The 12768-nt window shown below is 46.9% G+C and overlaps 1 protein-coding gene across 2 annotated transcripts in view; it reads left to right on the top strand.

The window, feature by feature from the left end:
* The window catches only part of CCDC149 (coiled-coil domain containing 149), a 97872-nt gene extending 92786 nt beyond the window's left edge, over window positions 1–5086 (top strand). For both annotated transcript variants that reach the window (XM_045076131.1, XM_045076127.1), the window contains one exon: window positions 4467–5086. In XM_045076131.1, coding sequence (XP_044932066.1) covers window positions 4467–4888 — 422 coding nt within the window. In that variant the 3' untranslated portion in view covers window positions 4889–5086. The remainder of the gene's footprint in view (window positions 1–4466) is intronic.
* Window positions 5087–12768: the final 7682 nt, after the last annotated feature.

Here is a 12768-nt window from a genome sequence, read left to right as displayed (position 1 = left end):
GGCTGAGGCGATGGCAAGTCAAATCCAGCTGAAATTTTGGGGAAATGTACCTAGTGATTTATATAGGGAAGCCTTAGAAATCAAGCCATGACTACAGAGTGTCTGCCTTGAGAAAGGAGAGGAAGAGGCAGATACAAGGAACTATGAGTGTTTTAATCAGCTGAAGCTTCTATAACAAAATACTATCAGGAAAGTGCCTCAAACGATAAATATTTATTTCTCACAGTTCTAGAAGCTAGGATGTCCAAGATCAAGGTGCTGGCAGGTTCAGAGGAACCTCTTTCTGACGCAGACAACTGCTTTCTTTCTGTGTCCTCAGTGGCAGAGACAGAGACAGACAGAGAGAGGGCGGCGGGGGGGAAGAGTGGGGGAGAGAACAAGAACTCTGGTGTCTCTTCCTCCTCTTAAAGGGCACTAATCCCATCATCATAGGGCCTTCACCCTCATGGCCGCATTTAAACTGAATCATCTCCCAAAGGCCCCACCACCTAATATCATCACATTGAAAATTAGGGCTTTCACACATGAATCGATCCACACATGGATGAGGAGAGGATACATTCGGTTCAACAGTATTGAGCGATATAAGTGATACTTGGCGGTTGATGGGTAAGAAGTACACCAATGTAGGTGGCTTCAAGGTATGATGTGGCAGGCATCAGGACAGCTAGAGATTTGGGGAGAGGGGAATTCCAGATCATTCAGGTAGAGGAATCCAGCTGGCAGCTAGAAACCTGGTTGTGTGTATCCAACAGAAAGGGGTCAGAGCCATGGATATAGAATGGAAAGCGGTACTCATGGTCCAGAATTAAGGTCATGAGTTGGCCAGTGAGTGAAAGTGAATGAAGACAAGGGAAATGCATGGCACATAGTTGGGGGTGGCAATCAGAGGGGCTAGAAGGAGATTTGAGATGGATAAAGGAAACTAGAAGGCATGCAGAGTAGGCTGATAATGGCCCCAGAGATTTCAGATACTAATTCCTGGAACCTGTAAATGTTAGCTTCTGTGGGCAAAAAGATCTGCAGGTGTGATTGATTTACCCACTCTGAGATGGAGGGAGTATTCTGGATTATCCAGGTGGAAGCACATGTTTCCTTGTAAGAGGGAGGCACACATGCATGACCACACATGCAGACATGGGGGGACACTGTTTCAAGCCAGGGAGTGTCAGTAGCCACCAGAAGCTATAAGAGGCAGGGAACAGATCTTCTCCTAGAGCTTCCAAGGGCAAGTGACTTCAGTTCTGGCCCGGGAAAGATATAAGAGAATAAATGTGTGTTCTTTTAAGATATGGAATTTGTGGTAATTTGTTACAGCAGCTATGAGAAACTAATACAGGATACTCACTGAACTGGGCTGGAGGCAAAATAGAAGAATACAACATTTTGGAAACCAAAGGGAGAGACAGCTTGAGAGGAGAATGTGGTCATCAGAAACCTGCTACAGAGTGGCAGGAGAGGACTGAAGAAGAGTGCTGGAGGGGGTGACAGCAGCTTGCTTGCTGATAGAGAGGATACAAAGCAGGCTGAAGGATCTGAGCTGTGAGTCAGCACTGGGAAGGGGAACCAGTGGATATAGGCTCCTAGGTCTACAGTTCAGTGCAGAAAAGGAAAGTCAAGATGGTAATTGGTAAAAAAAAAAAATCTTGAAGATTGCATATCTTATCTTTTTAAACTAGTAATACAAACACATGTGTAAAATGTAATTGATGCAGAAGGGGCACCTGTGTGGCTTAATCCTTTACACATCCAACTCTTGATCTCAGGTCCTGAAATCAGGGTCTTGAGTTCAAGTCCCGTGTTGGGCTCCATGCTGGCCATGGAGCCTACTTTAAAAAATAAGTAAATGAAAAGAAAAGAAAATGTAAATGACACAGAAAGGCATAAAATTAAATTTAAAGCCTTCCTCCATCCTTGTTTTCTGCTCTGACCCTCAGCTTGCTCCCTAGAGGAAAATTGTAAGTGTTAATGTATGCCTCCAAAAACTCTTTACAGTATATACAGAATCCCCTGTCAATGGACACTCAGATTCTTTCCAGGTTTCTGCTATTAAAAAAAAAAAAAAAAAAAAACGATGTCATGGGGCACCTGGGTGGCTCACTCAGTTAAGCATCCGACTCTTGGTTTTGGCTCCAGTCATGATCTTATGGGTCTTGAGATCAAGCCCAATGTTGGGCTCATGTTCAGTGGGGAATCGGCTTGAACTTTTCCTGTGCACTTCCCTCCACTCACACGGTCTCTCTCTCTCTCTCTCTCAAATAAATAAATAAATAACCTTTTTAAAAGGCAATGTCATTGTGAGCCTCTAGGTGCATACATCTTGAAGTATTTGGGCTAATATCCATAGGTTGATTACTAATCATGAAAATACTGAATCAAAGGGTAAATGTATTTAAGATTGGGGTAGATATTTCCCAAATGCCCTGTCAAAGAGTTTTGCTCGTTTTTATTCTCTTCGGTAATGTATGATTGCATCTGTTAACCCCACATCTTCAATAACACTGAGCTGTATCAAACCTTTTCATTTTGGCCAGTCTGGTAGATGAAAAATTGTATCTCTTTGCAGTAGATATCTTTAGAGTGAGCTCATCGTTTCTCATGTTTGCCAACCATTTGTATGTCCTTGTGAATTACCTGTTTCCATTCCATACTTAAATATTTGTTGAATGCTGTCGCACATTCAAATGAACCCACTTTACAGACAGTAACATGGACCAATCTCATATACACAAAGTGATACAGACACAGACCAGCACTTCCAGTATGATTCTGGTATGCCAACGCCAAAGACCAGGCAAAACTCATCTCTGGTGTCTGAAGTAGGCTAGTGGGCACTCTTGGCAGAAAAGTGACTAGGAAGGGGTTCAGGGGAGTAGATAGACCGGGAAGTGTCCGTAGTGGTTGGTTATTTTGCTTCTTGTCCTGGATGCTGGTTCCATGCGTGTGTCCACGGTGTGAAATTCAGTGAGTTGTAGACGTAACAGTCAGCACACTTTTATGTACATTAGACTCCCAACAAAAGAAAAAAAGGAAAGTGAGGAACTTTTTATAAACATTTTTGAATGCTTAGAATGTGCCAAGCACTGTGTACAAGTCAGGCGAGGCCCCCGCTTACATAGTAGAATAAGATCAACGTGTCCAATGCTGAGCACTGAGCCCAGCACAGAAAAGCACCTAAAAAGAATTGGCTGGTATGATTCAGTTTAAGAGGGAGAAACCACAGGTGCCTGCAGAGACCGAAAGCTAGCATAGTATGGACAGAAGGACACACAGACATGAGAGAACCATAGGACCCGAGGCTGCAGGCTGAAGCAGGAGCAGATTGGGTAGGACCTTGTCAGAGACCCGAGTGAAAGGAATTAAAATTTACCCTAGAAGCAGCTAGGCTCCGGCGAAAGGTTCTAAGCAGAAAAATGCATGGTCAGGACAGGTCAACTTCTTCTAATCGTCCTGAGTTCTCCCTCAGCTTGCCCAAGTCCCAGCTGTCAGGTTGAAGCTGTCTACATGTATCTGAAGCCAGTCAGATCACGGTGGGACTCTATCCTGGTCCCAGTTTCCCCGGCCCCTGGCCTCTGAAACCAGCCCTGTGAGGCTCTTCCATGCATGTCACCATTCTCGGGCCTGAGAGCTAAGAAAATCTTGACTTTAGGGAACCTCAGAGTCTGTGGTCGAATGCACACAGCCAGGTGCTGAGAGGTTGCTCCCCAGGCATGTGTCCATCGTACAGAGCCTCCGCGGCTTAGGTCTGGAAGGGACATCAGAGACTCCTGCCCCTCAGTTTGTGTCTGAGGTAAGGAGGCCAGACGTGTTCTCCTGATCACAATGAGTAGGCAGGAAAATAGGGCTAGGCGCCCGTTCTCAGGACCCCATTCTTTCCCATCCCCCAGCAGTCGAGCTCAAAAATGTCTGCTGTTCAGAGAAGAGGTCTGGGTAGAACAATTCAGTTAAGAGGGGTGGGGAGCTTAAGCTTCTTTTGCTTATACCATTTTACTAACCCTGAGGAGACATCAGCAGTATTCATCGAAGAATGAGGAGCTGTTGGAGAATGAGTGGGAGGTTGGGGATACTAAATGCCTCCCACATTGATCTTCTCTTTCCCACCAGGAAGGCCGCCAGCACCTCTTTTCATGACTAAAGATCCCAGGTCTTTCCTGAGCTGCAGAATCTACAGAACTTTTGTCCTCAATTTAGATGCTTAAGGGGCACGAAGAAGCACAGTTAGAGCGGGAAGCAGGAGATAACCAGGCTCCCAGAAGGGATGGGTGATGTCCATCACCATGGGCTCCCTTTCCCTCCGTGAATGACACCGCAGTCGCCAGGGTGGCTGCTTTCTTTACTAACGTGGGTCCCTTCAGCAGCAGTTTCTGTCTCCGAGCCCCTGTGACGTGCGCCTGAGGTTGGGAAGAGAGAGGAAGCGAGGGCTGACTCCCCACCAGATGTCTGATGCTGTCCTGGGTCTGTTTCAGGGGAGGCCCAGAGGCCAGAACGAGATGAAAGCCGGGCCGCTACTGAGGCATGGATCGCACCAGAGGATGCTGGAAGGCCGGCCGGCCGCTCCCCAGCTACTCAGAGCCATGGGAACCAGTGCAACCCCTTTCATCCTTCATCACCCCGGAGAGCGTCTGAGGAAGAAGGCATAAACAGGCTTGGAGGGGAAAGAATGAAACTGACAGAAGCAGAACCGGAAGGGGTCAGAAGAGCAAGTCTCGGGGAGACTCAGAGGCACGAGCCGGGGACAGCCCCACCGGGCCTGGCCTCCAAGGGGGAAGTCCCCACATCTTGCCAGGGCTCCTTTGAGTCCAGCCAGGCCGCAGCCGAAGCCTCCTGCCCGGAGGACAGCAAAGAGACCCCAGAGGGTGGCGGCATGAGGAGCGCAGTGAAAACCTGAAGAGGAAAGAGACCCGTGTGGTGACACGTCTACAGTGCAGGGGGCGGTAAAGAATTAAGCGTCCGAGCAGCTCTCAGAAGCTGCTTTCTCCTCACACACTTCCAAGTCTGCAAGTGAGAAGAGACACAGGTCCTTTGGCAAACTGTGAATATCCTGATGATGCCAGCCCAGTTTGATTTATTAAATGCGCGTCCTCAAGCTTCTCGGTGTCATCTCTTTCTGCCGGAGACGCGCTGCTGTGAACACGGCCGGGCACAGAATCGTGTCAGCCATATGGCTGGTTTTCAGCATCCGTCTTTCTGTCAGCATTTGTTTTATTAGAGATAAGACATTTTTGTATTAGCGTTTAATGTTGTCGATCAAAATTATGGGGAGAGCATGAAACGGATGGGGCTTTTAATCAGGTCCCCCATCTTTGTAATGGTTAGGCCGCTGGAGAGAAAGGTGGCATTGAGCATAATGGGTCCAGAGGGCCCGCAGCTCCGCTCCATCATGTTAGGGCCCCGGAGGACCTCCCAGCGTGGGTGTTCTTGGCACCCTGCTCACGGCCCTGTCTGTCATGCCACCAACTGGCAGGTGGAGAAGGGCTTAAGCGGGCTCAGAAGGTTGGGTTTCCGGTTTGAAATCCACGGCCTCTGTGGAGACCCGTTTGCGGACTGCTTGAGCTGAGTTTTCCAGCCTGTAATTCCGAAGGATTAATCGACCTGGAGTGGTGGGAGGGAGGAGAAGGGGAGGAAGGGGACTCCAGTGGTATTTTGATTTTTTTCATTTCTGAGATAAGAGCCAGAGCCTGGGAGCGCTGGTTCTCTGCATTCAACCTGTGCTGCCTATGGGGTTTCTGTGGCCATGGGGGGTGGGGACAAGATAAGCACTTGGGGCAGGAAACTCATCCAGTTTCCTGTGCCACATGAAACCTTCACTCCTCCTGCAGTGGGTTAAGGCTGCCTCCCTGGGCTGCCAGGTACCGGATCTTGAGACACAGAGCACGCGGCCCGATAGTGGAAAGAGGGAGGGAAACAAAATAACTTCATTACAGCTTGTTTCGGGGGACTGTGGAACCAAGGACCAAGGGTAGGAAGGGAGGGGATGTCGACCTTCCTTGGTTCTTTCCTGAGGGATAAAATTAGCTCTTCTGGATGGCATCTAGAGCTGCAGAAAACGGAAGACTCGTCAAACAATAGGCCTTTCTTTGAGCAAGACTCAGTTCATTACCCCAGAAAGACCTGATACTATATCCCAGAGCTCAAAACACCCTTGAGAACCAGAATCACTCCTACAGGAGGCATTCCTGAGGGAAAGGAGAGGCTCCCAAGGTGGGAAAATGGCAAATTTATCCGAAATATCAGATGTGTAGAGCAGATGCACACTCCCAGGTGTGAACCCTGTGAACCTGCCCACCCGGAAACTTCCCTGCCACATTTCATCTTTGCCTTTGCTCTGCTGGTGGAAATTTTGCACTCTCTCACCCTGAGAGAGAGTGAAGTGTAGGCAAGAAGGTCCAGCTTGGGGGCGGGTGGGCCTCCAGCTGCTTGCTTCCCACTCAACAGACGTCACCCCCATAGTGGAAGAGGGGCATGCCGGGGTCAGTGCTCTGTTGCTCCCGGACCCAGGAGCTGCGATCTGGACACACCATTAGCCCCCAAAGCCCCATTCATCCCTCTGTGCTTCAGCCTCTCCCGGCTCCCCACCCCCGCCCCCTCGACTTCCTCTCCAGGGAGGCGGCTTCTGCAGCTGCAGAGTTCGCACAAGCCAGCAGGCACGGAAATAATTTTCCTGCGGCACCAGGCCTTAACTATCTGCAAATGTTCAGCGCTACTGCATAGCCTGCCAGAGCCACCAAAGGAAATCACAGCCAGATTTAATACAATAATAATAAAAAGAAAAAAAATCTCTCCCCACGGAAGCGGTGGTTTTGAGGCGCAGTCGGCCAGGTGCACGTCTTTAGGGCCCATTCCATCACCTTTGGGAAAGCAGCACTTATAATAAACTCCACCACATTCCATCACGGGCAGGGAAACTACTGTGAGTCCCAGTGAGTGTGCAGTTCAGGCTAGGGAGATCAGATGGAATGAAAACCCAAACTGTGCATGCAGTCTACCTCGGGAGGTTTTCTGTTATTAGATGGAATTGGGGCCAATGAGTTGATCCTGTCACATAAGTAACCTTGACAATGCCCCATACACACACGTGACACTGTCCCACCCCTGCCGTTCCAGCCCAGCACGGTTCCTCTGTTCCACAGACATTAAAGGGAGTTTCAGCAGTTACTTATGGCTGGCTTTTGTCTTTTTGAGAGTCCTCGTGAAAGTGCACAGCATTCTCTCCCCTGTTGCACCAGCTAGCCTTGCATCAGTCTCAGCACGCTCAGCTACATTTCACACTTTAAGAGATTTAAACGATAGGAAAATGAATTATATTACATAACAAGAACTTCAGAAGTAGGGTATTCTGGGGCCGGTTTACTCAAGAAGTCATCAGGGATCTGGGTTTCCATCTTTCTCCTCTGCCTACCTCAGGGTCAGCTACTCCCTCAAGCTGCTAAGATAGCTGCCACAGCTCCAACATCAGTCACCTATTCTCACATTTGTGTCCAAAGGCAAGAAGGAAGTTTCTCCCCACCTGTGTCCATGCATGTGTGTACATGTGCACAAGTAAGAGTAAGAAACCTAGTTCTTGTCGCATGTCAGTGGTCAGAATTATCACATGCTTATGTCTAAACCAAACCCTGACGAGGGAGACGGAATTCCAGAAAAGGGTTTAGGCTCCTCACATGTGAACTGGGGAGGGCCTGTCCCTGGGCATGCAGACTCTAAAACGGTGAACAGCAAAACAAAATCGAGCAGTACAGGAATGTTGAGAATAGATTTAAATAGGCCAACAGCAGCATTGTCTCTGAACCCTACCTCTGATTTTGTTTCATTTTCTTCCCTTGAAAAGGCAGACTATTGAGCTACTCGTGAGTTTGGGGCTGGGGGGCGGGGCCGTGGTTGTTTGTTAAGAAGAATGCGATCTCATCTCGGCTCTTCCCTGGCTGCTTGATCATCTGTTCTGTTTTGTAGCTGGGACGTTCCCACCTTTGTTTGCCTCTTCAAGTGTGTCTGTCCTTCCATTATTTTTCCAGCTCGGTTGCCAGCAGAATGCAGAGCAGTCTGGATAAATGAAACAGAGCTGACAGTCTCTTAATGAAAGCTCGTTTGCACATACTGCATTTCTGGTGACCGCTCTGTACCTGGGAGCCTTTAGGTGTGGATTTTTACATATGAGCATGTGTCGTTCTTTTAATTAAGGTCTCTGGAAATGGATTGGCTTTTTTAAACCAGGCATCTCTCATCCCTAACTCCTCTTTCCATGCCACCTCTGCCCACCTTCCTCTCCCCCTCCCTCGTCTTCCTCACCTCACACAGCTGTTCCAGAAGCCTCTCTAGCTAGGAGGCTCCTGGGGGCATTCAGCTCAATCCCAGCTGAAGCTTCCAACCACGCCGGGATCTTCAACTAAACACATTTTCCCGTCATTGTGACTCTTGTGCCCTCAATCCCCAACACCCACCAAGACAGGGGATTCTAAAAAAGCTTTCCAGCGTCAGTCATTCACGTGTTGGGATAAATCTTTGGATGGGAGTCCCATGGGAGCATTTGCACTTACCATGTGACCTAAGAGGGTCAATCTCTTCTTTAATGAATTTCAAGGACCAGTTACCTGCTCATTGGTGTTACCTTCCTTGTTTCTTTAATATTACAGCATGCCTTCTCCCCTCTTGGTTTTCTGCTCCTCCAAATAATGGGGCCTCTCCTGCCCCCATCGCTTTGCTGCAGCCTTTTGGATGGCTTGGTATTCCACTTCTCTTTGAAAAATTCCTCGCTCGGGGCACCTGGGTGGCTCAGTCGGTGAAACATCTGCCTTCGGCTCAGGTCATGACACTGGGGTCCTGGGGCCTAGGATTAAGCACCATGTTGGTCTCCCTGCTCAGTGGGGGTCTGCTGCTCCCACTCCCTCTGCCTGTGCGCACTCTCTCTCTCTCAAACAAATAAACACAATCTTTAAAAAAACAAAGAAGAGTCCTCTCTTTGAGTACCTTCTCTGTCTGCCCTTTGCTCTCATGGAAGCAATGGAATGGGAAGGCTTCCAAATGGAAGCCTCCATTTGGAAAAACCTCCCTCCTTAATAAATACTTAGGGTACCAAGACCAGGCTCAGTCAGGATGTCAAGAAGCCAAAAGTTTCCCCTTAATTCATTATTTTAATATATTCTTTTTTTTCCACATGTCTTTCTGAACAGAGAAAAAAATTTGAAAATCAGAGATGCAATAGAGAGCTGAGTAGTGAATCTAATTAGGAATGAGAAGCAGAAAAAATAAGAAGGACCTGTCTCTCGATATTATGATGCTCACAAAAACAAAACAAAACAAGTTGATACAGCATGAAGGCAATTTAAAATGATAGATACAGATGCACGACCTTACATTTCAGATCACCTCTTGACTGAGAGGGATTTTATTTTAAATAGGGAAAGTTTGTAAATACTGACAAGTTTGACTTTCTGGAATCTATGCGAGCCCTGGAATATATTTTGGATCTTGGCCAAGGCTAGTGATAGCCTATTAAATTTAAAACAATTGGCTTTTAAAAAAATGCAAACCAGCTGCTATCTTGTAGTTTAATTTAAAGAAAGAAGTAACTTCTATTCATTTGCAGACCTTGTGTTATTGGTTTCTACGATCATCATGTAGTATAACTATATATTTTTTTGTTACCTGAAATAAACATGTGGTAATTTTCCTGGTAAAGATGATTATCTTTATTATTTGCACCATTTTCTCTCTCCTCCCTTGCTGCAGGCCAATGATACAGGCTGAGCGTTCCTCCTAGCGCATTCTAACAACTTATCAGTTGCAATCTGTCACCTAAAATTATTAGATCATACGGCAGTCGTGAAAATTATGGAGAATGTAAAGATTTTATGCATTCAGTCAAAAATGCCAGATCTAAAATCAGTTGGTTTATTTCCTGCAATCTTTCAAGTTGACCAAAGCACTCACTGATTTGCTCTATTTTCTTACGTTTTTAGTATTTCTGTATATATACGCACTGAAAAGCCACTCGGAAAAAATTCACTGCAATTCTGAGAAAAAGCTTATCCTAAACATCTAAAGATAGCATTTCTAATTATTGTCTACATTGTGTTTAAACTGTGCAAACTTGAGCATTATTCTCACTTTACCAGCTGTGTCTAGGTAGAGTCATTACATCAAACGCTTCTAATTTTACAAAAAGAAATCAAAACAAGTGTGTGTTTAAGTCTCAGTGACAAATGCAAACCCTGTGAGTCAAACAGGCAAACTGATTAGCAAGCTGGCTGGGAAGTCAAAACAGCGAATATAAGGAGATTAACAAAACAGATCTGTAAGATGAGAGGAGTAAAAATAGCCTCCAGGGGCCAAGTGGGGTCCAGTGGGCGGGTTTGGTGGCACACATCAGGTTCTGTGCCCCAAACCAGATGCCTGCTTCCACTGCTCACCATCTTCCTTCCTCTCAGAACAACCCCGCCCCCCATGACCACCCCCTGGGGTCAAAGTTCATCGCAGCCAGTCTCTTCACCGATGCCAAAACTTTCTTAGAAACCTAAGTGAAAGCAACCTTTCCTTTACTTGAATCCTTCTAGTTGCAGGACCCTCATTACCTTATAAGGTAGTCTAATCCATTCGTAGGTTAACTATTTTTCTGCCGTTAGCCATTGTTATTAGGTGGACATGTACTAGATACTTAGGTCTTCATGCTATGCTATATACTCGTCACAAATAACACTTGATTTCATCCTCAAAACAATATGATGATCTTATTTTATAGATGAGAAAACCCAAGCCCAGAGAGGTGGAGTGACTTACTTAGGTCCCACAGCGTCTGTGGCAGAGGTGGGGTTCCAAACAGTCCTTTGTACCTGAGCCTGAGCTGTCAACCACCCTGCTGAATGCATTCCTTTGCCTTTACAGTGAACTGTAATTGACCCTTCTACTATTTCCTTTCTTTGTTTCTTGTCTCTGAAGTCCCACAAAATAGTTTATCAATCCAATTCCCCTTGATGGACAGAAAGGAAATTAAATGGGTCTGCTAGGGGCGCCTGGGTGGCTCAGTGTGTTAAGCCTCTGCTTTCAGCTCAGGTCATGGTATCACGGTCCTGGGATCAAGCCCCACATCAGGCTCTCTGCTCAGCGGGGAGCCTGCTTCTCCCTCTCTCTCTGCCTGCCTCTCTGCCTACTTGTGATCTCTGTCTCTGTCAAATAAATATATAAAATTTTAAAAAACTTTTTTAAATAATATAAATAAATGGGTCTGCTAGGGTGTCTCTTTAGTCTTGGGGGGGCAAAGATAGTGAAAAGGGAAACTAAGAACGGAAGGTGCTATGATGTGAAAGTTTGTATCCCCTGTCCCCACCCCACCCCCCCGCCAAGATTCATACATTGGAAACCTAATCCACAAAAATGATGGTAACAGGCGGTGACACCTTTAGGAGGTCCCAAAGTCGTGACAGGGGGAGCCTTATAGAACAGGCTCCAGAGGGATCTCTAATCCCTTCCTCCTCCAAGTCAGGACACAGTGAATGTCCATGGTTGTGAACCCCAGAGAGAGCCCTCATCCGACTACGCTGATGCTGATCTTGGACTTCCAATCTCTGGAGCTGTGAGAAACAAATCTCTGTTGTCTATAGGCTACTCCATCTGTGATATTTTGTGATAGCCCAAATGGACTACGACAGAAGGTTAGCACCAGCCTCCTTCTAAAAATAAGTCCAAACCTCCCTTGATCCTGAATTAACCTATAATCGCAGCAGCAGGGTTGAAGATGGGGTGTTGGGCATCCATCCATGGGGTGTTTATGGCTCCACTGAGAGTCCTATGTGATTCCTGCCCTGTTTTCACAACTTTTAATTGTGGGGACAGGCATGCACATCTGGTGAGATCAGGATATTTAGAGACTCCACTTGCTAGTTCCCTTTTAAGGCTGATCTGCACAGTTCTGGCTAATATTTCAAACCAGTGAGAACCAGTTGGTGGAGCAAAGCCACCAGGCAAAAACCTTGCTCTCTGGTTGTCACTTGGGTTCAAGGAAAGATTTTTAAATAACAAGTTAGTCCTAGTAAGAAGCAAAAATAACCACTGGGGATGGGTTTCTGGCTAAGGTTCCATTTGACTCATGGCCTTAAGAGTCTGGGAGAAACGGAAGCTGCCTGTAACAGGGAGAAAATGCTACAGCTACAGAGTGAGTCGGCCCAAGAGGTGAGTGTTTTTATTTAATCAGTGAAGGTGTTTAGGGGCACCTGGTGGCTCGGTCAGTTAAGCAACAGACTCTTGATTTCAGCTCAGGTCATGATCTCTGGGACCTGGGATTGAGTCCCACATCAGGCTCCATGATCAATGTGGAGTCTGTTTGGGATTCTCTCTCTGTTTCTTCCTCTGCCCCTCCCCTACCCAAGCACACACTCTCTCTAAAACAAATAAAATCTTTTAAAAAATAAAATAAACAAAGGTAGATAACACTTTCTGTTCTAGTCTGTGTATAGACTATAATTTTCAAAAAGAGAGGCTGAACATCCAAGTCAAAGCCTACCATTGGGCTCCATGGTTCTTGAAGTCAAGAGGAAGAACGTTGTCCTTGTCTAGGTCATGGAGAAGGCCAGCAACTTCCGACAGCAATGCCAACCTCCCTGTAAACTGCCCACTGGACTGCTTCACTGGCCCTTTCCCCACCATCTGGGAAATGGACCTCGGGCTGCCCTTAGAGGCACATGCTGGGAGACGCCAGGCCCAGTGAGGTGGCATGAACTGTGTGCCAGGTTGGTGGCTCCAGCCTGGGAATCTCCAGGAAGCTTGCTGCAAATAGATGTC

This window comes from Mustela putorius, unplaced genomic scaffold (genome assembly GCF_011764305.1).
Source record: "Mustela putorius furo isolate JIRA1106 unplaced genomic scaffold, ASM1176430v1.1 tig00000083_pilon_pilon_pilon, whole genome shotgun sequence".
NCBI classification, from domain to species: Eukaryota; Metazoa; Chordata; class Mammalia; order Carnivora; family Mustelidae; genus Mustela; species Mustela putorius.
This window is presented reverse-complemented; position numbering and strand designations above follow the sequence as displayed.